This window comes from Euwallacea similis, chromosome 10 (genome assembly GCF_039881205.1).
Source record: "Euwallacea similis isolate ESF13 chromosome 10, ESF131.1, whole genome shotgun sequence".
Classification (NCBI taxonomy): Eukaryota; Metazoa; Arthropoda; class Insecta; order Coleoptera; family Curculionidae; genus Euwallacea; species Euwallacea similis.
Window position 1 is genome coordinate 3375441 of NC_089618.1, and position 26257 is coordinate 3401697.

General features: G+C 42.4%; 1 protein-coding gene across 3 annotated transcripts in view; it reads left to right on the forward strand.

Annotated features, from left to right (window-relative positions):
- Positions 1–26257, forward strand: part of LOC136411409 (Krueppel-like factor 7) — an 88712-nt gene that overhangs the window by 15181 nt on the left and 47274 nt on the right. Inside the window, exon 1 of one of the 3 annotated variants that reach the window (XM_066393964.1) lies at positions 24591–24652. The exons of the other annotated variants lie outside the window; for them this stretch is intronic. Coding sequence (XP_066250061.1) covers positions 24623–24652 — 30 coding nt within the window. The 5' untranslated portion in view covers positions 24591–24622. Of the gene's footprint in view, positions 1–24590; positions 24653–26257 lie in introns of those variants that run through there. 3 annotated transcript variants of the gene reach the window in all.

Below are 26257 nucleotides of genomic sequence, written 5' to 3' on the forward strand. Positions count from 1 at the left end.
AACATGCAATGGATTTGTCTCATTTATCTGAGGCCAAAGCGGTTGAATTTAAATGTGGTTTCCCTGCTAAATCAACAAGTTGCTGAATATCCAGAACCCGGAAAGCCCATCGGTACATGGAAATTAAGTTCCTGATGAGCTGAAATCAACGGGGAATAACGAATAAATACATAATCCTGACTGAATGTATCCGCCGTCTAACGGACGCCGCTGTTGCAACTCCGCAACATCAAAATTCCCCCGAGGCTCTCCACTATATGGAAATTTATTTCTGGAAAATCTAGTAGCAATAAAAATAGTCAGTCACCTGAATCGGGCAAAGAGAAACGAAGTCTGCGCTTTCCGGCTGAGTGGAAATCGCAATTCCGTAATATAATCGAAACATTACTATTTATTATCCAGAGAACTGACGGTCGCCTGGATAGTCTGGATCCGGAGTGAGTGAGTTCGTTGAGTTTGTATGCCAATCGCAGATGATTTGGGGCAAAAATACCAATTTTGTCTGGCAAAAAAATTGGAAAATCGCCTCGTTTCCGATATCCGTTTGTCGAAAGTCGGCCATAAACCGCGGATTCGACCGTTTCGAACGGTTTGGTTAAAGGCTTTCCAGGAAACAAATGACGGCCATCATCGTAGCGTTTGTTTGTTGGGCTCAGTGGCGTCCTCTTAATTTTCCTCTTTTGTTCCAGGTAAGCCGCTGTGGTAGATCTAATAGAACGGGCACCCAAAGAGGGTAAGTTTTATTGAATTAATCCGGCCTCCCCATGGACCGCTGCGCCTATGTTTATTATGAATCAGCTGCGTGCGAATATTGCATTATCATTGCGCTCCGGCTTGTCATTAGCGGCACGCGTCGCCCTATCAACCCACCAGGGGTGACTAAGAATAACAACAATAATTAGTTAATTTCCCTCTCCAACCCCGCGAAAAGGAGTTAAAACGAGGCTGAAGGATGGCTTTTTAAGTTGCGGGAAGCACTCGACTCGAGGGTCACAGCCGCCGACTCGAGTGGTTATTTTTAGCCGGAGGAGGAGGGGAGGAGGAGGACCGATTAGGGAGAGATTATTCAGTTTCCAAATGAGAGTAAAATCTGTCTTGAATGGATTGAACGCGAACGGAGATACGAATTAGTGCTAAGGCACCATTTTGGGAGTCCGCGAGCCAAGATGGCGCATAGATCTTCATGTCGGCGGGTATGCTGTCAAGATGGCCGCATTTGGTGTTTTTCGTGTTGCATTTATGACGTCTGAAGACAACTCCAATGTGCATGTTGATTTTGATCTATCTCTTTTTTGGAAATGTCCGTCCTGATTTTCCTCCAAGGTTCGCTGAGCACAATAACCATTAATTTCAGTTTTCAACGGCAAACAAAATCCGACGTCTTTGGCATTATTTACAATTCAAATATGGGGATTTGTTTAAGTTTGAACCGAGATGCAAAGAAACTTTTCTTAACCCAAAACGTGAGTTAATTCTTCTTTAACGCATGGATAATGGGAAAGTGCGCTTCACACAGTTATTTAGGCCGCGGTGTAATTTGCGCGTTGACAATGGCGCATTGTGCCGTCGAATTTTTACCATTACATACAGAGTGTGTACGCTCATGAATAATGTATCGTGTATGCCAAATGACATGGCCAAGTTGTTGCTGTGGGGAAAGGAATTTCATATATCAAAGGAGCAGCGACGATTCTTTAGTTTTTGAGGCGACATTCGTGACGTTCTTGACATTTCTTTATTGGTCTGTCAATGTCAAAAGTGACTTCAGTCCAAAAGCAGTTTTCTGCAGACATCAATATGTGCAGCGCGAATTTCATACGCCCCTAGTTTTTGACATAGCAGGCAATGCAGGTCCATGTTTTGTGACCGGACACTGTATCCTTCTGGTTTCTAGAGATCTGTGGTTTATGCAGATTTAAATTTATTGCCTTCTAAATTAATCAGTGGTGGAGCATGTTAGACCTAATACTCCACTGAATATTGGGGAGAGAGCTAGGTTCCCAGGTACCCAAAATAAATAAATAAAATTGCTATTTCGCTGAATATATCCTCAGATTTGAAAACTAGTGGGTTTGAAAACTAATGGAAATCAAATTATCTAAATGCAAGGCCCGAATAATGGAAAACTTGATAAACGGCAGTGTAGAGCCAGATGGGGAGGCATGTTTATTTATGGTATTTATTATTTATTGTCATAGAACATTCGAACATTAGAAATTAAATCCCGGCGTTGGGGAGAGTGGGTTAGGATCATTCTCCCCGCTCCCTATCCCCATCGACCTAATTATGAACAACTATGAGCACCGCAATTTCGGCCACATTCCGCTAATGCAATTCGAATGGGGGACGTTTCTCATTCGCAGATCGATTTTAATTCGCGGATCGACAGACGAAGAGGCATAAAAACACCCCCGTAAGTATTTTATAAGACGGCCTAAAGTGCTAAAGGCCATGGGGAGAGGACTTTAATGATGCATACGAACAGAGCTTAATTTAAATTTTACTGCTCCTGGAGGTGTCGTTCGGAAAAATAACATTTCCGACGGCATAACGCAATCCGAATGCCTGATGTCTGGGAATGGGACAAGGAGTAACTGAGAGAAAGGTTTAATTGAGAAGCTATGGATCAAAATTAAGCGCACTTGAGTTGTGCTTCGCTCGAAGGGCCACGAAAAATGCGACAATTTTCTATTTTTCCCTCCATTATTTTTTCAATGGAAACAATCATTTCTCTCGTTTCGTGAGAGCTCATGGCTCGCGGTACGTGCACACATGTCCCCGAATGTTCACCTGTTTCGGACAGGATTTAATTAAAAATCGCCGGCGCGAAAAGTCCTTTTACTGGCCGTGCGGCATTAAAAAAAGCAATTGAAAATCCGTACCCGTGAAGGTCCATTTGCCCCAGTATTCACATTTTTTTTCCCTTAGACGATGGTTTTTCAATAGCAAACGATAAAATCAGCAGGAGCAAACTTAACGGCATTACAAATAGGGAGGGCAATAAAGATAAACGTTTATGGAAACTGCAGCTATTCTAAGCCCAGCCTAACGACCCCTTAGTCGATCATACCGAGGGCAGTTTCGCGCATTCGAATCGAACTTCCCTTAATCGCGTATTTGATTGCCCTCAGGTCAAGGTGAACTATGGCAAAATCAATTCTGATGGAATTTCATTTACTTTCGAGAGCGTAAACATTTAAATCAACAAATGTATTCGCATAAACCGGGGATCTGAGGTAATCCGGGCAAAAATACCGGCACGTAGACGGAAAAATGACGGTCATACATAAAGCTCTAAAGACCTTTTAAAATACACCCGCCCCGAGTTTTATATTAAAAGAGAAAGCGTTTGTGTTCCGCGGAAATGCGCCACTTTGTCAGGATTACCGCACGGGAAATCCCATGTATAATATTCCCAAAAAAAAGTCGTCTTAGTGTACCTGATTCGACCCCCGCAGCCTGGAATGCTCCACTCAATTTAATAGGGCCGTAATCCCCCCTGACCCATCGGAAGCCCCATATCGCTTACGCCTAAGCTGTGCCCAGCCATTCAGGCTTTCGCTCGAGCAAACAAACGCCATATTTACATATTTTCTTGCAATTCTGGATTTACGGCCCTTACCAAACCTTTACCTTTAATGGGCGAGAGGAGTGAGTCGATCAGAATGAAGGGCCTGTTCCCATATTATCTGTTTACATATGATCTATGTCATTGGGGAACAACTTTAAAATGGAAAATAAATTCGTCTTTAAATATAGGAAATCTTGATCTCACACGGTTTCAGGCCCTTTTTGGGCCCTTGCAGTAATAACTTCCCTCAATGGGGACCTTTGCGCCTCGTTACACGCGGCGCGTGACAGTTTGCGTCTGGAATGGGGCGATTAGGGTCCATGCAAAAACATTTTTGTTTTTTCGTTTAAGTCAAGTGAGGTCGGAGTTAGATTATTTAAGAAACAGAGGCGTGGCAATCTGGAGAGATTACCTCAATTTCCTGCAAATAGTCAAATCCTCGACATCAGATTTAGCTTTCCAGATGCACCTACTAATCAATTTCAACCCGGAAAGTCCGGATTTTGACTACAAAGCTTCACTGTAAATTTGATATAGCAAAGTTCCGTGACAGACATCCCCCCGACCCTCGGACACTTCAGCCCTTTGTCTCCAACTTAAAGCCAACTATTATCTCGCAGTCTGGCAAAACAAAAACTCCGTCGCGGCGCCCCAAAAACTTGAAGCGCGCGAACCATTTCCATATTCATAAGCCAATTTTAAATTCCCTTTTGTTTCGCCCACTCTGGGTACATCCGAACCTACAAGAGTTTCAATTGTTTTAGGGCGCGAATTATACCGAAAAAACCAGGCCCGGATTGTCCGAGATGATGCATCGTCCCCGGAATCGCAATTGCACCCTCGCTGGTCCGAACGAGACGCGAATTCCTAATGGTTCTTGCCATAACTGTCTGCGCCACTATTTCGTCCAGACTTTATGGCCCTGGAACAGGGCCATACGTTTTCCAGGACGAATGTTCTTTTTCTCGATACACTCTTGTCGCTGGATCGGATTATGTCGTGGATTAGGGCGGGTAGATGGCGTTAATTACCACGAGAGGGCTGTTTTCCGCTAGATGGCGACGTGCTTAGAAAAAGCGAAGTAGATGTTTTTCAATTGATTCTTCAAAGTAGCTTCGTGTTAGAAGTTCCTTGCTTCAGCCGGTAATTCCTCACGAAAATAATTTCCCTCCGAATGCGACTTTGCGAAAGTATAACGGGGCTAATGTCCCATTTAAGAATTTCATTATACCGGGTTATTTTGCAACAGAAGTCGTCAATCTTAGTCAGCAGATTTGAATGGGAAGTTCTCGGCAAAGAAACCCCGCTTTGTTGCCGGCCCGCTGATGGTCCAAGTCTAAAGGCTTAGAAATGTGATTAATTGACTCGAAAAACAAAGGGGACGCCTGTTTTAAAGTCGTTTTCGTCCTGCGGGACAATGAAAACTTAATAATCCGACTTGGCTACAGTGTACAGTACACGTCGGAGGAGAGGAAGTCCGGGGGCCATTTGTGCGCCCAGGCATGTACCGGCTCTTATCAATATGCATTGCGTATAGGAACCATAAAGTGACTCGCGTTCCACAAGCATTTCCTCCATTTGCTATGGTTTTGTGTTTATTATCATAAACAATAAGTTGTTTTAAATCTCGATGACGCCAGTAGACATAGTGATTCATTGCAGGCCGCAACCATAAGCGAATTCACGAGACCTGAAAGTTTTCGAACTCCCTGGTAGACGAACAAAAGACAATTTTATTCATTCCGAATACGTTGCTGTCATTCCGAATGTTTGCTTTGGAATGGTCACTCAAACGGAATCTTAAACTTTCAAGAAAGAGCGACGAAGACGGACGGTTAAAAAAAGGGCCGCAGGCGAAGAAGCTCTCAGCGTGGCTCCGAATCCTGTTCTCCAGCCGCACTTATACATATTTATCGAATATTCCTGCTATTCGGGGAGCACTTTGCTAAATGGGGACCACTCTCCGTGACCTTCATGCGCTCCCCCCCGTTATATACGGGGGCCATCCGATACGCCCCACGAAACTCGATCCAGGGACGTGGGAACGCAACGAGACTTGACTCAGTGGCTTGTGACTGTCGGCCGATCGAATTTCCCCCCCTAGTCGGGGGGTTCGGTTTCACCTCGTTTAGGATCCCACCGTGAGTACAAAAAGACGAAATCTGTTACTCGATGCGCGTTTGTTCAGTACAAAGGAGGCAATTAGCGCCTCAAAAGAAAATGCGGGCGCGAAAGCCGTCACGGGAGCCATATTTCATCATTTGCGCCCGCCTTCAGAGCCGGCCCTATTTGCGACGCGGTAATTGAGACTAAAAATTCCACGTTGACAACGTCGCAATAAGTTTAATGGCGACAAATTGTGCCCTTTTTTTCGTAATTTAGCGCCAGCCTAGTGCATAGAATATCACCGCGTCCGGTCATGTGGCGGCACCATCTAGCGGGGCCCGCTGCCATAAATGTGACTGTTACTCTAGCGAGATCTATGGACCAGTAGGTGAATCACTTACAGTGTCAAAAGGTGAAACAAGTTCGTTCTTAAGGACTCGAAGAATTCATTTGTATACTCCTGAAAACTTGCTACGCTACTGAAACCAACTTTAAAGACCTGCAATTCAACGCTTCAGTTTCGATCAGTACAACTGAGTATTTCCTCTTTTTACAGCTCTACAGACGTCTGAAAACGAGCTGTTTTCGTTCAGATTGAAGAGCTACACCATTTCGTGAAAACTGAAACCGGCACTAACGACTAGGTAGCATTTAAAGCTCCGGTTTTGATTAGAACAACTGACTATTACGTCTTTTTAGAGCTCTCCAAATGGAGAGCTGAAGCTCAAGTTAAAACGAAAAACTTTGCAATTTCTCTAAAGACCACGTGGATTTGATCAGTATAACTATTTCCTCTTTTTCCAGCTCTTTGAACATCGAACATTACATTTTTTTGTTCGGATTAAACTGACAGAAGTTTTGTCAGTAGCTATTCTGGCTCTAAACTGGTCTGCAAGCACACCAATTTGATTAGAATAATTGACCATTTCTCTCTTCTCTAAGCGTCTGGAAACATGCAGATTTTCCCGGATTAAGCAAGAAAGTGACTAATCTTGAGTAAAATTGCAGTCGAGTGCAGTGTTTTAGTCTCGTTTCTGGGCTTAACTCTCAATCCGCTCCTGTTAAGTGTCAATCCAAGTTGATAATTTTTGGGAAAATTATGCATAAAATGACTAAGTTATTCTTGAGGGAGTTAGACTCACTTGCACCCCTGCCCCTTAATGTTGAGTGGATCTTAAAATTTTAAAATCCACCGTAGTTTAAAATTCCGGGGGAAGAGGCTCAAATGCCTCTTCAGGGTTTTTTTATTAAGCAATTTTAATATTTTTATTCATTTGTTGTTCACTAAGAAACATTGAGCATGATCTAACCTAAGTAACAAAACTCTACGCCTCTGGAGAAAGGAGCACGACTGTAAATAAGTGCATAGGGGATCGAGAGATGTCCCCTTTTCAAGAGTCATTAGTGCTCTGAGTTCCATTTGATTTTTCTAAGATTTTTCTAGATTCCAATTTCTATAGATTTCAAGACATATTTCATTGCCTGACACGGGCCACTACGCTTCTGAATAGGGGCGTCGGTTGCAAATGTTATAAAGGGAGCTTGAGTATGTCACCCTGCGAAGACAGTCATTAGCGCACTGTTATTCCGTCTGGCCTCTGGACACAGGCGGCAGTTACAAGGGGCTGTGAGACGTATCTCTTTCAAATGCCATTGGCGTACTGAATTTATATGGATTTCCTAAAGACTTTTCAAACTTCAATTGATTTCAAGACATATTTCATTGCTCGAAACGAAACATTCTACGCCTCTGTGTAAAGACCCAATTTTGTGAAGTAGGCTTCAACATGTTGACGTAATTTTTTTGGTCCTTCAAATCAGCTGGTAGTTAACAGGGGCGTATTGAAACTTAAGCTCAGAGATAAAGTACTGCACCACTCAACCGTAATTTTACTCAAATTTAGTTACTCTATTACTTAATCCGAGCGGATTGGCAAGTTTTCAGACGCTTAGGAAAAAGGGCAAATGGTCAGTTATTCTAATCAAATTGAGGTGCTTACATAGCTGTTTAGAACTGGAATAATTACTGATAAAAGTTCTCTCAGTTTAACCTGAACAAAAATTGTTGTTTTCCGCGTTTAGAGAGCTGTAAAACGAGAAATTCCAATACTGATCAAATTCAGGCTGCCATTAGAGAAACTACAAAGTTTTTTCATTTCAATCCGAGCTCTAGCGCTCTGTGCAGAAAGCTCTGAAGAGAAAAATAGTCAGTTGTGCTGATCAAAACTAGAGTGTTTAAATGCCGTAAATGTATAAACGGTAATGCTCTTTGATTTCTCACTTTAATCCGAACCGAAACTACATGTTTTCAGATGTTTGCAGAATTTGATGTGACACGTAACAGGGGCGTATTGAGACTTATCTTGGACTCCCATCTTCCCCGACGTGACATTTTGATTTAAAAGTGAATTAGATATTTCGAGAGAAGACTGATCAGGCAGTCTTGCAGCAACACCATCACGTCTAGTTGGTGTCGACATATCAGAAATCGTTCTCTCACCTTAATCCTGGCAGAATTCGATGGCGGCTTAGTTACAAGGAAGCCCGAAGCGGTTCTCATTAGAGGGGGAATTGGCAAGTAGGAACAAGATCGGCATCCTGATTAAGAGGCGGGATTAAAAGTTGCCCTCGGACACGGACAGGTTCGGGAGGAGCGATATCGTTAGAACAAAGTAGCGGTGTTTACTTGTTAGACGGCGGGAATAAAAAGATAAAAATCTCGAGTACGGCCGTAAAAACCACCGGCTCATAATAAAATTCGCAGTCTGGAGAGACGAGACGCCCCGGCCACGTCTCGACGATAAATTTCCGAAATTGTCTTCTTTCGGATTCCTGCCTGATGTCGCCCGAAGGATAATTTCTGGATTTGCCCGATTTGCCGGCGCTTCCGTCTTCCATGCAAAGCTCCATTATCTCGTGACATGACTAATTACTCTCCGTCATCGTGCGTGCACCGCGGCAAACTTGCCATGCACCGAAGAATGTAATTATTGTATCATCGTTTAAAGCGACCTCCTAAAGGCACCTCCAGCAAACCTTGGGGAGGCCATAAATATATAACGTTTACATTTGCAGTCCGGGCACTTTATGCAAGGCCTGGGCCTCCACGCGACACCCACGCCATGTTTACTTTATTAAGCCTTTTCTCGCGTAGATACACAGTTTTGGTCCTTCGAGCCCGACTCGGAGGACCATAATTCACCTATATAACTGAGAATATATTTGCTGTATACCACGTGCTCAACTCTTTGCAGGATTTCACCTTAACTGTGGTTAATTGCTTCGTAATCTTTATCCCTAATTTGGCTTACAAGGGATGCCTGGTAAAGCGGGTCTTAGCTGAGGAAACGTATTAAATAAACATGAATGTTTGTAGTTTTAATTAAACCCCCCTGGCACTGCCAATGGGGTTAATCCCGATCCCATTGTTGTTGCTTCTTGAAGGCTCTCCCAAGCAATAATGGAAAGAAACGGAAATTTAATTTTTAATTCGTATGCGAACGACTTTGATGGAAGACTCTTCGAACTTTACCGGAAACTATGAATAATTCCCATAGCTCGACGACTTCCATCCACGAACCTCATGAATTTTCCATGATTATTTGAATAAAAATTAATATCCGGTATCGGGGGAAGTGAGTTACAGAGAGCGGAAAAACAAAAACCTCCCCCTCTTCGAATCTGGGAACAAATTGGCTCCGAAGACGAAAATTTTATGAATAAAGATCAAATCTGGAAGGCTACGGCTTAATGCGGAAACTTCCGCTATGTCCAAAATCCCGAGGAAGTGTTGAACGTTCCCAATTATCTGATTAACTTGCGAAAGTTTCGCACGGAGCAAGTATGGAGATCACGCTTTTCCAGGTTTAATCGCCCGTTGCCGGATTATTGTTTTAAGCCTTTAATGGATCGGTGAAGTTCGATTATTACTATCTGTCTTATGGCATTACTGTCAGTGGTCCTTCAGGCCAGGAGAGACATTTTTTACTACACTACAACCACCCACGCAGCAAATACCTTTGGTTACTCAACGAGCTGCATTCATCACGAGTATCTCCATTAGTCACATTCATTCATTACCGATCTATTGCCCCGCAGGGTCATTTATGAGTCACTCTCTTAAACTGGTTTTAATTGCCATAATAATAATAATATGAATAAAAGTGAGATCAAAGAGGTCATGTGGGCGATTATTCATTATTTTTGAATCACTACTGCACTTCGAATGAGCATGTTGGGAAATGAAACGCATTCTGCAGTGATATATGCGGCCTAAAAATGTCCAGGCCCATTTGGTTAATTTCTACAATTCCGGCGATTCATGTTTGTTTTCAATTACCCCCCCGTCGAGGGGGAGGGCTGTCAGTTATTAGTTTTGCAAAAGAGATGGAAAAATAATCGTCGTCGCTATTAATACACGCAACCGATGCATAATTGCCCGGCAAAAAATTGCACGCACGAATAAACGTTGGACCATTTCGCGTTTACATTGAACGGAAACAAATCCATTAGAATTAATTCAAATATTGATACAAAGCCGACGGCCTTCCGTCGAAACCATATTTTTGCCCGGTAATTAATATACACCCCCCGAAATAAAGTGTTTTTCAAATTTCGACCAGCACGCATAACTGAATTGGGGTGGAACGATTTGAGGCGATTTGCGGCAATTTTCCAAAATTTTCATTTGCTTTTTCACGAAAATTTTGAAATTTCTAGGGTAGCCTTTTTTGGGCAATGCAGCGATATGGATCCTGGATCCTCCACTAAGGTTTTGGAGCCTTGCAAAAGCATGTTTAGAAACCTCTAAAATCGCAAAAATTGGTACTAATGTGACCTATATTGTAAAAACCGGAAGAGATGTCGCGATTTCGTTTACAAATTTTTTAACGCTTCAATAATCCTTATGGAACTCGCTTAATTTAGGACAGGTTGTATGATCACCAATGCCATTTTTTAAGTGAAAAGTTTGTAATACTTGAAACTCCTTTCGTGAACATTTCAAATATAATAAAAGGAAATAAATAAATAAATAATAATCATTATTTATTTATTTTTATTTATTTCATTATCTATTTTTCCATGGTTCCATAGGTATGGGTAATCCTGATGTGTTCGATAGAGAATTATATTCTCTACTTGATACTACTTAAAGTCATAGGGTGTCCCATTAAAAAAAATAGATTTCTGCGACTTCAACAATGTGAATGTTAGATAACGAATTTTGGACGTCCTCTATGATACGAAGCCATATAAATAGCAAAAGTGTAAACCTAAGACCATGTATTGACATTTTGTAAAATATGAAGATTATGTGTTTAATAACTGCGGAGTTATGCAATTTTAAAATTGGTCATTACGGAGGCACGTTTTTAATTTAAGGTCAAATATTTCAAAAACGGGAAGGGCTGAGTATAGGATATTATACAGAAAATGTGTCTCAAATATTATGTAGAATCTAAAAATAAAATAATATATTAGGGGCCCCATTTGAAATAATCGAGTTGACAGCTATTTCCGGTTAAATCGGAAGTGACAGGAGGTTGAAAATATTTTTTTAATAAATTACGTCGAAGTTAATTTCATTCAAAATTTTCGAATTCGTATCTCTTTTAGATCCTATCAAACTTTTAATGAACGGGTTAGGTGAATAACCCTGTATACGGGCATTAAGCCACTGGTGTAGGTTGCCTCAAAAGTCAGACTCAATATATTTGATAGTTCCTAAGTTTTATCAATTTTCGTTATTTCTTGGGATTCCCCTCCCGTACGATCATGTTCATTCTTCGCTTTTTATAACGACATGACTTGGCGCCTTTCGCTTACAACCTTCACTTGAGGAAGAATTTAAGAAAACACACAGGCATGGAGAGCCTCATTGGCTTACGCCAGACGAAATTTGTCCTGGCAAAAGCTATTTTTCCTTTAAAGTGAGGCGAAAAGATTGAGATCCCTCGACATCAAGAGTGATTGGCTTAAGCAGTATCCTCTCTGTTCTTCCTCCTCACATATCTGCCGCCGGGTAACTTTCTGGGGATCTCCCGATAATTTATGTGTCTCACTGAAATGGTTTTTGATGGTGGCAAGAAAAATGTTTCGACTCCTAAAACCGGAAGCAGGTGCACTTTATCCCTGTTCCAGAATTTCCGAACGTAAGTTTTACTATTATTTCTGCATCCGAAAGGGCGGACACACTCTGATCTATCGCTCGCCTGTCTTTGTCGTGTTTATTATTCGTTCCCGTGTTCGAGCGGTGATTGATAACCTCCTCGGTCACGTAGAGAAAGAAGAGCGGAGTTCATTTGCCCAACGGGCACATTCCTATTATAAAAATGGCGCCGCTGCGAGTCTGGATCGTCCGCCATTGTCGGATTATACGAGCCAGACCGACGTAAAAGTGTAATAAACCTAGAAAAACGGGAATCGATGGAGGTCAGTGGGGCCCCTTAGGTGCGTTGCGAACTCTATATTTTTTTGGTCCTCCGAGCCGGATTGAACCAAATGCACCAACGAAGATTTACGGCACCGAAAGAGACGAGTGTTGGCGAGACTTTGGGCCATCGATTACCCAACTTCAATTGATATGTGAGTGTGTGGATTTGGCTTATTTATAGTTTTAAGGTCTTAAAGGGACGTCGTTAATATTTAGCCGAGGCAGTGAAGGGAAATAATACCCTTGTCAGACCCAGACAATACGGTTAATCTCCGAGTTCATTCAGGAATAATAATCCCTGGCAGACCTTATTGCCTTCGGGCTGAGGTAATCTAAGTATTTCCTCGAGTGTCGCGGGTTTTTCTTGGGAACCATTATTATGTTCGAGGTAATTCCGGAACGTTTTAGAAACAAGCACAGCCAATTTCCCCGGCACAGAAACAAAAGCGGCGGCTTTAAAAGTTTGAACCGCCCCAACTAATTCCCCGCCAGAATGATGACAATAAAGTTTTAATACTTTTGCCTTTGTGGAACGCCAGAAACTCTGGAGGGTGTAAATGTCATGGAATGCAAAGTCGATTTTTCGTTCGTACAGATGTTTTCTTTGAAGAATAGTGTCCCTTAGGGCAGGTCCTCCGGGGATTCGCCGCCGTCATCGGGGTAATTATTGCAGCTGATTAAGCCAGTCAAGATACTCGGGTAAGTTGCCGGAAGTTTGCAAATCGGATTTACCCCGGGACGAGTCTCCTATTATCTCGAGTGGATTTTACGCGCCATTAAGGACCCGTTTTTGTCGATTCACCTTGCTAATTTCACATGAGATTCGGGTGAAGCATTTATCACGCCGAGAACTGCAAATGTTGCGATTTGAGGCGAGATTTTGTTTTGGGCTTGGCTCGAAGTGCCAAAAATCATAGGCTTTCTCAAAAATGATTGCCTTCGTCAAATTGCATAATTTTCCTTGCCGCCATTCTTGGGTTTAAGACTAAAGCGATAAACAAGTTTTAGCAGTTTCACCGAGGCAATCCGCCCCCCACGAAACTCGAGCGACTAAAATCACTTTATTTTCGTGTACATATTTAAGTTGGGATTATAGCGATAACTCACTTAGTTCTCAGTGCGGAGTTGCGACTTTTCCCGTAACTAGTTGAAGTTATTGACGCCTCAGTTAGTTTTCGCCCGGATTAACTTAAATAAAGTACCGAGAGGGCGTGGCTCCCGCTCCATTTCTCTCGTTCACCACGCCCCCGCAAAAATGTGCGAGTTCGAACTTTTAATTGGGCTAACTTTTAATGAAATAAGAATATTTAAATCCGCCAGATTAAACAAACGAAGAAACGCGAGCCCCGAAAGAAAACAAAAAGGGAGGGGGCTAAATTAAATGTCAACACTGTAACTGGTATTTATTCGAGAGAAATTGTATTAAAAACCGGCTCGCAGAGATGTTTTTAGTGTCGGACTAAACGGTTTAGCCGAGAAAAACGAGTGTTTTTGTTTTTCGTTAGGGGCCTTTTTAACTGCGACAGCAGCGAATCGTGGTAACTTATCACATGGGGGCGTGACCAGGTGCCACCTATGTACGTATGCGCACGCCCATTACGCTCACAAAAATGAAGAAACGACAAAGGGAGTTAGTAGTAGACTTTTCGATAACTCTTTTCAGAGGGCGTGGCTAGATATCACCCACCCATCAACGTAGCGAGATTGTAAACCCCCGCTTGTTTTAGACGAGAAGGGTGATATCTGTACTAACATTGTAGGAATGCAATATTTTTCACTATGACAACAGTGTAAGTGCTGCCTAATAAAAATAAAGTCGAGGCCTATGCCAAAAATTGTTTAGTTCCGATTCCTGATCAATGCGCTTACGTTCTGTGACAAATGGCAGATAATAAATTCGAGATGCAAATGCGACGTACGTGGTAGAAGTTTCGGAAACTTCTTCCATGGGGGCGGGGCTTAGATAAAACCTACCCCTTAACCAATGCAACTAGCAGGTGTGGTGACCTCCGCCTACTTTAAATAAGGATGAGGGTTGGCAATAAAGTTGTTTCAGCCCCACAAAATGTGTGTTTATCAACTGATAAATTCAATCTGCAGGTGAACTAAGCAAAATACATACATACGCTCGAAATGGACGCGTTTCCATGTTTGTTCTGACAAATGGCGGTCCGTTCCGGTGGCAAAAAAATGCAAGCAGGGCTCGTTTAACAAATTCGAGCTTTTAAAAGGGCTTTCGAGGGAATTTGTCGGCGTCAGTGCTTTTTGCTGGAGGCTTTTTTTGATGTATTTCGAAGCAGTTATGACTATTGCCCCCGGGTACAATGGCCCGTAATGGCAGCAATTGGCGCTTTGCTAGTCAGCTCCCGTTTACGGAAATTAGCTTTATGCCCATCTTCGCATTTATGCAATGTGTCCTCGAAAAAATATGATGCCAGGCCGACTCTTCTCCCTTGAAATACGAGCGTGTTTGTCTCGACTGAGATAAAATGTGATGAAGCGCAAGAAATTTGCCAAAAGCGCTTCTCTCGGATGTAAAATGGTCCTACGTCACTGTTTATCGCTCCGAGAGCGATCCTATTCGCTTCAGTTTTCGGGTAAACCCATATATGCACTAACACTGGTAAAAAACCCTCTTAGACGGAAAGGTGCGTTCGCCCCGAGTGCATTTATTTGCCCTCTGTATCCCCGTAACCGCCCCCAGGGCACCAACAGGGGAGAATTTGGCAATATTAAGCATGAACATTAGTTTAATAGTGTTAGGACTGTATAAGCACAGCGCTGAGATTTGTAACTGTTATATGGTATGCTGCTAACTTTCTCTAATATTGGTTCATTACATCAATAAGCAACTTCATGGCTATCTTGCAGAAAATATCTCAGACATGATTAGAGGCACGGAAAAATTGGATGTCAGCATCGTTTTTATTGGGAAAAATTTGCTGAAAATGAGCTACCGCTCCATTGGCTTCTTTAAAAATTCCGAACGCCTCAATATCCCTAAAATGGTGAAAGGTCTTCAAAAACGTGGCCGTGGTTTTAATTTTTTTGGTCCTTCGAATTCGGTTTAATTTCAAATTCTACTACAAAAGTGATTTTTTTTCCGCTTACAGCTTAAAGCACCTCCAAATGGCTTAAACTCCTAAACAAGCCGGCCACAATCTCCTCGGTGAGCAATATATCTCTGGAGTTGCTAATGAAACTGCACGTTCGGAGGGCAATACGTTAACTAGTTTATATGCTTTTATGCATTGGATGTGGGTCAGCGCGAGCAGAAACCGCGCAATATTTCGTTAATAAATTGGCAAACGGGGATTGCCCCCCAATTTCCTCCTTTCTCTGCGTTTCGAGGATCGTTTCACCCTTTAGCAGATTCTTATAACGATTCCATTAGTACTTGTCTAGAGCTGACTAATGGAGGAGTGTCGCAACTCTTCAAGAAGGAAGATTGATCGCCTTTAGGCTCTGGGGACGTTCACACATATCCCAATAAACAAATAGCCAAATGAAGTTGTAAAACTCTTCTCGGAAAGAATTCCGGCAAGGAGTCCCTTAAAGGGCGACACGTATTGGCGTGTAAAAAGACCCTTCAATGGCCAGCGTATTTCAGCCAATGGCGGTTGATGAAAGGCAATTAAACGCGACGTCACTCTCATGCCACATTCCTCAACCACTTGGTCTTTTTCTTGGCTCAATGCCTTCCTCTTTCTCTATCTCGATTGGCTTTTTCGATGGGGCCCGCACTCTCTTCCTCTCGGCTTGTCGCGAACAGCTTTTTTCAATTTGCCCGAGTTCGAGTGTCGCAAGAAAATTCGCCCTTGAAGGGTTCGGATTTGTTTCCGTTCGACGTATGGGCACATTGATTTCCCGTGGTCCATCGAGCAAGATTACTCTGCAAGACACCTTTTGGGATTTGTGTCATGTTCGATTTAGGCGAAGGTGTGCGTAGATGCGAAAGGGTTGAAGCAGCTTAAAAGATTGACTTCTTCCATGTCTCAAAAGGCCTGAAAAACCTATTGAAGTCACCTGAACGATGTGTTTCTGCATGACTAAGATTGGCCTAGTTTATATATAAGTTTCTATGGTCCGTCGAGACAGAATACTCCGGAAAACACACTACATAGCCTTGTCGCTTGTCACTTTTGTCAACTGTCTGCAGAAAATTGACGTTCGTTCGAATTAAGGGAAACTATGAATGTCACGCGATTGTTGATTGTATTCAAACGACTAAAATTATCGTTACACGTGTCAGCGCAGTAAGGATCTTTGCCCACAGAAGGCATAACTGTACGAATTATATAAAAGTTTTTACGAATTTTTCACTGACTATTGAAGCGATGAAGGCCAAGATTTTTTAAATTGTCTGTTTCTCTGGCTTTTCGAGCTGGATAACCCTCGAAGATATGTTTGCGGATTTGTGTCATCTGATTCAGTCCGATGAGTGCCTTGAAGTAGAAAAGGAGTGACGGGGGTTTACAGTACATAAACTTGTCAATCGCTATTACCACGTGTTATTCTGTCAGTTGTCTGATTGTGCTCAAACGACTGACGTTACTTGCGTGTGTGTAGTAAAGGTGTTTTTCCATGGATGGTGCCATTGTACTGGCTTTACAACTCGTCAAAGTCTTAACTGGGAATTTTCTATTGAAAATGTAGATTTTTCTGGGGATTCAGAGTGTTGTCGAGACTCGTCCAAAGCGCCGAATATATCGACGTGCCGCCCTTTTGCTATGCAGGCCACGTGCGCCGCGCTGCAAACTTCCAGAGTTGCCTGTCCCCGATCCTCTCTCTATATGACAATGATAAACTCGTTACGGGAGTTCGATTTTGTCGCTTTTCGAAGTCTAGTCGACGTAATTAGGTGTTATTTACGGGCAGCCATTTTTCAGTTTCGCGACGTATTGCGCCCAATTTGCATTTGTTGCGGGGATATTGCGTTTTTGCGGGACCCGCCCGCCCCCTACATCAATCCTTCCTAACTTAAGCGAAAAATGGTTTTTAAAAAGTTTCCGAAGGGGAAAGTTTTAATAGATGCAGACGCTACACCGGTGTCAACCGGGGCCGCTCTGATCCAAATGAATTTCCAATTGGTGTGTCAGGGAAGTTTTCTTGAAGATTTAAAACGACAAGAAATCTCCTGTTGAAATTTCCATAATTTTATTTTTTTTTTTTAAGTTTGACAAATTATTTATTTTCGCAAATGGAATTTTTCTGAAATATCCTTCATTTCCATAATGAATGAATATTTTGGTCCTTCGAGCCGAAGGGCTCGAAGGACCGCAAGAAGCAGCAACAAAGCGATTGGGGTGAGCTCACAGTACATACTTTCCCCTGAAATTGCAGGGCGTTACGTTATGTTACATGCATCGCAAAATGGGGCCCGAGATATTTCTTGCTTAAAAGCCATAAATATTTCGTTTCTGGGGGCAGAATGCACTCGCGTAACCGCCACCGTAGCTCGGTTCCACATTCTTGCGCCGAGCCTGGAATTTTCGGCGGTCTTCGGAGACCTTACGTCTTGTGTGTAAGTTATTTAGGGCCCCGATATCTCGATAAGGTTACTCTTGATAACCTCACAAAAGACGACGCACATTTCATTATTAAGTAGAGTTTGCGGTGGCCTGCACCGTCGACGACTTAAACTCGGCTTTATTGCCCTTTTTTACGAGGACTTATCGTACACTCGGATTACTCGAAAATCTACTTAGGGAGCTAGTTTCCGGGCGCAGTTCTCTCGGTTAGTTTGGCAATATGTCGGCAACTTTATTGCCGCCGGCCCGAAGGTTTGTCTTCAACAAATCAAGTGCCAGAACGCGGAGGAGAGAAGTTTTACGTTATCTCCGCAGTTTCCGCAGATAAAAGTTGACATCTCTTCGTTTCTCTTGTTTGTAACGAGACTGGTTGCAAACAAGTCAAACGCGCGAGGCACAAAAGGAACGACGGCATTACGGCAATTTCGCAATCGAAAAGAAATTCGAGATTCGATATTGGAGGTGTCAGCGTGAGAAATGCCGCCGGATTCTGTCGACGTCAAGCGCTTATAAATCAGTCGACGACGCTTTTCGGGGATTTGATTTGAAAAGTTCTCGCCAAGTGCTTTTCTCCTCATAATTTATAAATCAACAACCCGGGAGTTTACAGTAAAAGAGCAAGTTCAAACGCGTCTTTCAATTATCGACAAACGTTCGGATGCAAACCATAGGGGTCTAGTGTGTAGGTCTACCTTTAAGCTCCGCTGCAGCCAGGTTATTCACTCAATTCAAATGAAAATGCAGTCTCGTTTCAAGCAAACTACAGGCCATCTAGTGCCGAAAGTGTACTGCCTTGAGTGATGCATTGCGAATGTTACGATTTTTTGAATGTCACAAAGATTCTTGAATATATCTTTCATCTCAGGGTCTAACTTTGTCCCTTTCTACGGTCAAGCTACTTAATTAATTAAAGCCAAAATTGAGTCTCAGTTAGAGCAAACGATAAACCGTCTAGCTTCGAAAGATTGACTGTCTTCAGCGGTGTACTCTGTAAATTATAAATTTTTTAAGCTCTCCACGTCCGAAATCTCTTCGGTGGGGAGTCACACTCTATGGCCAGGTACAGCCAATGTACTTGTCCGATTGGAACAAAAATTCAGCTTCACTCTAAGGAAACCATGGACAATCTTGCGCTGAACGAATGAATTTGAGTGATGTATTTTGTGAGTTCTGAATTTTTGAAACTGTCCATCATTTGAAACTTAACCGTTAGACCACTTATCTGGTAGAAATAAGAATTTAGACTCAATCTCAGGAAATCATGGGTAATCTATTGTTGAAAAAATGATTGTTTTCAGAGGAGTATTTTACGAATTATGAATTTTTTAAACTGCTCTTCACCTAAATATTTTCCATGTGGGGGTAGACCTTTATTGTCTGCTACAGTTGGTTTACTTACCTCATTAAGACAAAAATTTTGATTTAACCTGAGGTTACCAGAAGCTACGTAGCGCTGTAACAATGACTGAAGTCGCGCCTCTCACCTTCTTTCTTCTAGTGCACTGGCATTTCTCGAGCGGCTATGATTGAACCAGTTTTTAGAGCAAATTTGATCTGCTTAGCCCTGGCCAAAAACACGTCTCTAACACTACTTCCAGGTCTATTTAGCGCCGTTAAAGACCGTTAAAAGCAGTCTTCATGCATAATCCAGATGGCAGGTACTCACCTTCGTCGCCGAAAACTATGTTAAGCAGACTATGAATTAAATATGGGTAAATAGAGCGGTAGAGTTAGCGTCGGTTTGTCATTCCCGTGCAGGAGTGCAACTTTTGGAAAATTGCTGCGAGATAAAACCTATTGTATATTCATCGAGGCAGCCGGGCTAGCTCCGTATTTTCACGTCGTTTCCTAGGAATATGCCCCGCTATTTGGACCATTTTGTTGCCCTGCATACCGGGTTGGATGGTGAATAAGTAATGGGTCAATTTATAGAGCCTCCAAATTGCGTTAGGTATTGTTTGCTGCGTCGCCCCCAGCGCGGAGGATCCATCAAGACATTTCAGTGCACTAGCAATAAGATGAAGACTTTATGGCCCTCACGCACCACATAAGCATATGGGGTTTCAAGGACTAAGACGTTTACGATCGTCGAATGTTGATTTAAGGGCCACGAGGGACGGGTCTCTTTCCATGAACGTCAACCGAAAATGTTCCTCTGGTTTCGATGCTCCTGGAAAGGTCGAAATGGTTCGATTTTACGACTCGTTCATACGCATATATGTCCTCGTCTTGTTATTACTGGAAAAACATTTTAACTAGAGAAACTCCCCCAAAGCACCAATTCCCAACTTTAACACTCTCGAGTTTATTAAAAGTTTCTGAATATGCTGCACAACAAAAGTCCCTCGAGCCGGATCGTCGCACGCAAATCTGACACATACGTAACCGAAACAACGGCGCCTCTTATCCGGGGGTAGTTTATTTGAAAATATGCCCGCGGCTAACTTGGATCCGAAACTTTTCGCATCTCGTATATTTCAATTTTCTCAGTTCCGATTAAAACGAAAGGTCGAGAAAACCTTGATTTATCGGCTTTAATAACACATTCGCCGGCTTTAAACGGCCGTAAATCGCTGCAGGGGAGCGGATTTATGCACTGGTGTTGTTGGGCTCGATGTGTCAATTTTTCTTGGTCAGTTTAAGCAAATGCGACTTGCAGTAGTCAGCAATGAAATTTGCGGCCAAGAATAGTTTTAAAAAATTGCAACGTCAATGGTAATACAAAGCTGCAACTTCAGAGGTGCACTTAAGACCTTTGTGGTGGACAATTAAAAAACATCACAACTTTGGAAATTTACCACTCAAGAGTATAAGCTTTCCGGCGCTAAGTCGCTTATAATTTGCCCTAAAAAATAACTAATCTTCGTTTCGATCGAATAACTAATTTGAGCGTAGCGGGGGATGGAATTAAATCCCTTCAATCGAAGTAGAATTAAAGGTTTCTACGACTGAAAGTTTTAAAAATTCGTGTCTTCTGAAATGCATTACTCAAGACTATAAGTCATTCGCCGCTCAATGGCTTAGACTTGGCTCTAAATGACAATTAATTTTCGTTGCAATTGCATAAGTAAATTGAGGGCAACGAGCGATAGAGTTACACCCACACTTCCTCGACATACTCAAGACTTCCGTGAAGGGCTGTTTCAAAAATTTATAACTCCTAAAATAGACCATTTAAGAGTTCCATTATTTCAACATTAGATAGGCCATAGCCTGCCCAATACAAAATGCAATTTTGATGGCTCTCAAGCAAATAGTCTGGCTACAGCAAGAACGGAAAGTCTCGAGAGACTTTTTTTAGGCCTTTCGGGTCGTTCAGTTCAACTCCCAAGACCGAACTACCAACACTTGCGCACGAAACTCACCAACTTAATTAAGGCAACTAGAAAAGGGCAATTAAGGTGTACACAAAGCCTCCCCCCCTCCCGGTCAGACTTTAAATTACAAGCGAAAGCTTTTAAAAGAGCAACGTCGTTGCGGCCATTTTCAGCGAAATTAAATATTTCCAAGTGGGCGCGGCCGCGCAGAGGATAATGGCCATTGTAAATGATAATATTTTCTCCAAAATGATCGCTTTTAATTATTAATCACCCTCATTGTGCGGCCAGACACGCGGCTCGGCCCTGATGTATGCGCTTCATTACTGCAGCCTTTAAAACCGCCAACAGACCAGACTCTAAGAACTTCACAAATTTTTATTCCTTTTTCGGAGGTTGGAAAAATAATTCTGTTCAGACAAAAGACTTTAGAAGACGGGAGGGTGAGTGAGTGGATTGAATGGAAGCCAGTGAGCGCAATTACATTTCGAAAACAGCCCCGGACCAAAGGACCGAACAAATTAGTTTAAGACTGAGAAAATGACGCGAACGGTACGGCCGACCAATTAAATTACCGGGATAATTTAAATTAGGGACAAAAATTTCGCGGAAAAATGAGAAGGGAGCGCTCTCCTCGAGTACGCCTCTAACTTTGTTATAACCTCGTTTCAGAGGCACCTTTGTTGGTCTTCATAGCTGAAGAGGCACGTCGGACATAAATTTACATTTGTAAATCGCAGAAGACCGACGAATCCGAGATAGAAACTATTATTATCGTGTGGTTCTTTGAGCGTGTTAGCATTAAAAAATCTGATCGTGAATTGATAAAAACATAATCGACTGTGGTTTAATAATGGGGCCGTGTAAATTGGGGCCCAAAACAGGCACTCCGCTCAAATTACACGTCGCTAATGGATCGTCCCGGAACTCCCTTTCCGATCTAATATCGACAACTAGTAGTAAGTGGTCGGGATTAGGGCAAATATTTGCTTAGCGCTTATCCGGCATGTCAGCCCTGAGCCCTGTCAAAATCGTCACTTTGATTGCTCGTAATGTCTCCATCGTTCCGGGCCCGCAGTACCAGTACAAGGGCTAGTTTATAAATGGTAAAACATGTCCAAATATGGCATAAGAGAAATGGCCCTAAACTAAGCAGAAAATAAAGAGAGATGGCGCGACAAGAACATACATCTCTTTTATGTCGCCCCCTAAGTCGGCATAGGCTCGACGTCCACATAAACACATAAAGGATAGCTTAATAGAAAAAAAATGGCAATGTCTCAAGAGTCGCCACCTCTAAGGGCGCCTTCGGAGGCAAAGTAGTCCCTTCGGATGCCGAAATTAAAATCTAAGACGTGGCCCTAGACAAAGGCGAAGAATTTAATAAAACTCGAGACTCTGTGTAAGTAAAAACTCTTGTTTTATACGGTCCAAAGGGTGCAACGTGAACTCAACTCGTAGAATCGTTTTCTTTTACGTCGCTGTAACTGGATAGTTAAGGACGAAGAATACTTTGTTTTAGTGCCTAGGCAGAAGACATCACCACCTCAAAGTCTCTGCGGTCTTGACACAAACGCGCCCGAAGAATGCATCCAATTTCCGGAGCGGGGAAAATAATTAAGTACACATCCGAAACTGTGCTTGTTGGAGCAAGTTTGCAACACCCCCCGCGGGGGAGCAACTTTTCGAATCAAACCGCCCCCGGCGCTCTTGACTGATTTATTCCTGGCTGTCAGCGACAGAAGTTGTCCCACTCAATACGATATCGGGTCGGATTTCTTTGCCCGATTTATTGGGAAAACTAAGTTTCATCGCTAATTAACCGCATCTCGTATCGGTATATCTCGTTTTTTATGGTAATATTTGCTATTTGCTATTTGCTTGGCGGTTCTTGACTTTCTATCCAAACACTTTAAATTTCAGTCACCCCCTCCCCTCAAAATTCACAGAGGTTTGAAACGTATATTATACTCTCTTAACGAGATATTCTAAGATCTTCTAGAACTACGGAGCTGTATACGTTTCTTTCCGGAACCTCCTGTTCGTTATTTCCAATTTACGGTAATCTCTGTTTTGTCAAAATTGTCAATCCATTACTATTATTATAATACTATTATATTTATATTATTTACTATATTACTATTATCTCTTGTTGAGATTCTTCTAGAAGTTACTGGAACTACGGAGCTAAGCAGGTTCATGTTTCCTTCTGGAACCTCCTTACCATTGATTGTCTCCCGTCAAAACTCTTTTAGAAATTTCTCCGACTATTAAATCTCTTTACCCCCTGCGTTTCCGACTTACCATTATCATTTGTCGAGGATTAAATTTCTGTGATTAAGTTTTACTGAAGCAAAATGCCGTAAGCACTCCAAGTGGGGGATACGCCAATTTTTGTAGGTGCCATGGAGGAGCAGCCTGCCATCACTCTTTCCTCATGGCTCGGTTTGCCTTGATTTCTCTAAGGCATCGGACGTTGTCCTCCGCAGATTGAAATACCGGAAAAAAGGGAAATATATTTCATCACCGCCGTTGTCAGCAAAAACCCCAAACAATGGTGTTTGTTATCCCTCCGCCTATTAATAAAACAACGTCGACATGTAAACGGGGGGTCCGGCATCTTCTTTATTCTTCGGACGGGACATGAATTATTCCCGCGTCCGAATTATTAAACTTTTAGGCCGGGGATGTGCCGAATAGGAAATGTCCACGGTCGTCTTTTGAATATCGGACAAAACCGGCTCAAATATGACGTTGCGAGACAAGAAAAAGGTGATAAATTTCGTCTTCCTGGAAGCTTCCCCCCAACCCCTCAAAAGGCAGAAAAATAATAAGTTCTTCCCGCCCCGGGAGACAACGTCGGCGGGGGCATGTGAGCAGTGCACCAGACGTGACAAGGGAGTCAAGTGTAAATAAGGGCAAACAAAAAACTGGCGTGAAAGGGGAGGTAGTAAATAGAGTTTTCCAGAGAGGCCCTAAAAACGTCTTCGTTTTAGCTCTTTTATCAGTTTTATCAGTGTATTTAAAAGGATATTGTTGAGATAAGCCAAGTCGGATATTTCAATAAATTTAATAGAGTAATTCGAAATATGTAGCGGAAACACGCTTAGTCTTCTGATCAGCCAACGTTATCAGATGCTGTGCTGAATCTGAGCATTAATTTTTTTTTTGTTTGTCTGATTAATGATATTTCCATGAAATATTGTGGAAAGTGGGCCACAGAGGGCTCAGGTTGGCCCGTAGGTTGGGTGGTAATTTATTCTTTTATTCCAATATAGCGACGCGTTACGGATTACTGCCCCGCGGGGGGGTTTATGGCCGATTATCCCATCATCGTTGAAAACAATATTTTCCGCGGGATTATCAATGGAAACGTCATTTATCCGCGTCCGATACAGTCCGAAACGAAATTTCCAAAACTCTCGTATCGGTAAATGAGATCGGGCGCTGGAATATTGGCCCAATTTCAGGAAACAACCCCCCGATTTCCCCCTCTTGCAGCCGCAAAAGAAGTACGTAAATGGGGATTTTTCTTTAGAGGAAATGAGTAGAGAGAAAACGTTTTATATTTAATATACTTTCTGGAAATGGAGTTTGATGGAATGGAAAGTTTAACTGGAATTTTTGTTTCAGGTATGGCGCCTTTGCGGAGATTTGAAGGGGAATGGGCAAGTGCATGGGAATGCGGATTCCGGTATCGTATCTATTAAAGGAAAAATTTTAATTTTAATTAAAAATCCTGCTCTCTACTTGCAGCGAAAGGAATAATCATATTTTTAATTTAAACGCGAGCGCTGCTTACGGTTGTTTGCCCTCGCTGCTAGTAGATGTGGATCTTTAATAAGCCAAATGCTTTCCTGCATTTCCGAATTTAAATTTGTTTAAGCGCTGGTCAAGAATGAAGTTTTCTGTGCGGAAACGATCAGGACGAGAACTAAAGTCCTTGTCCTCGTTAGCAATTTTATTTCCTCGGCACATACCGGCCGTAATCCTGCCGACTGGAAACGGAAATCTTAAAATTCCCAATTCACCTGGATGGATTAAACTTTCATCCAGACTTTGCGCTTCGGCTGACCCAATTTACGCCGCCATTCATGGGACAAGGGGAAATACCTCAAGTTCGAGTACAAAGTATTCTAGAGGAATTGCTGTTTTGAGCGGAGAAAAAATCTGGGAGTGATTTGGAATATGGTACACAGAGTATTCCATAAACTGTGGTACAAATTAATATAGTGTACTAGTGGATAAAATAATGAAGCTACTTGTAACTTTTTGGAAATGGCGACATGGGAGACCAATCGAAAAATGCCCTGAAAACAAGTGATGCCAGTTATAAATTTGTAAACTCCTCCCCTACATCTCCTTGATGCTTTGGAACGATGCTTGAAAGCTTGATTTTCGCGATAATCTCTCCTCTCATTTTGGTTTATTTGATTGATCCCGCTCTACCTATTTCACAGATATTGACGCATAAACAAAGGGAAAATGGGCCATGAAACGTGCCCGTGCGGCAAAGTTCAGGAATCTGGAAAGTTTATTGTTTTAAGGGCCGAATTAAAATTCTTTCTTCCAGCGTTCGTTCCTTCTTAAACGGTTCGCCGTTTAACTCCGGGGAGATCATTTTTAAATAATTGTTCGAGATTCTCGTTTTCCGGATCTCAAAGGAAGTCGGGAGATTAAAAAAAACAACAACAGCAGATAAGTAAATACGGATTTTCCTCTTTTCGGGGGATTTCGATTATTCCGGAACGTGAAGAAGTCGGTATTTTTGATGCTAATGAGGTCATAACCATATTAAAGGGTAGTTGAAATTGTAATTGGGCTGCTGTTGGCCCACGTCCGAGCTCCGAGGGTTTCAATTAGAGTGTAATAGAACAAGCGGAGGTTCTCGCTAACCGCTCTCCGGACTTTGGAATTGATTTACGTTTTGACCCCAGACGGTCGGCTAATCCATCACGACGTGTAGTTTTAGTGGCCCTTCGAAGATAATCTCGTTTTTAAGAAAAACGAGGTATCTAATTGAGCGCGAAGCCCCGAAGCTTTCAGTTCCGCCACGCAAGTTCCGGGCGAAACTTTGCAGAGCTTCATAACTGAGTTACCATTAATGGACACCTTTGATAAAACTGATAACAAAAGTGGGCGGTTCTGTCCCGTTTAAACCATTAATGTTTTGTTACAGAAAAGGGATTTTCCTTCTCGTTTTTTGGCGGCAGTGAAAGATTTATCGCCGTCAGACCGCATGCCGTTTCCCACTGATCCCGGTTTCCTCCTCCGATATCCTGTAATCTAAGGATTAAGG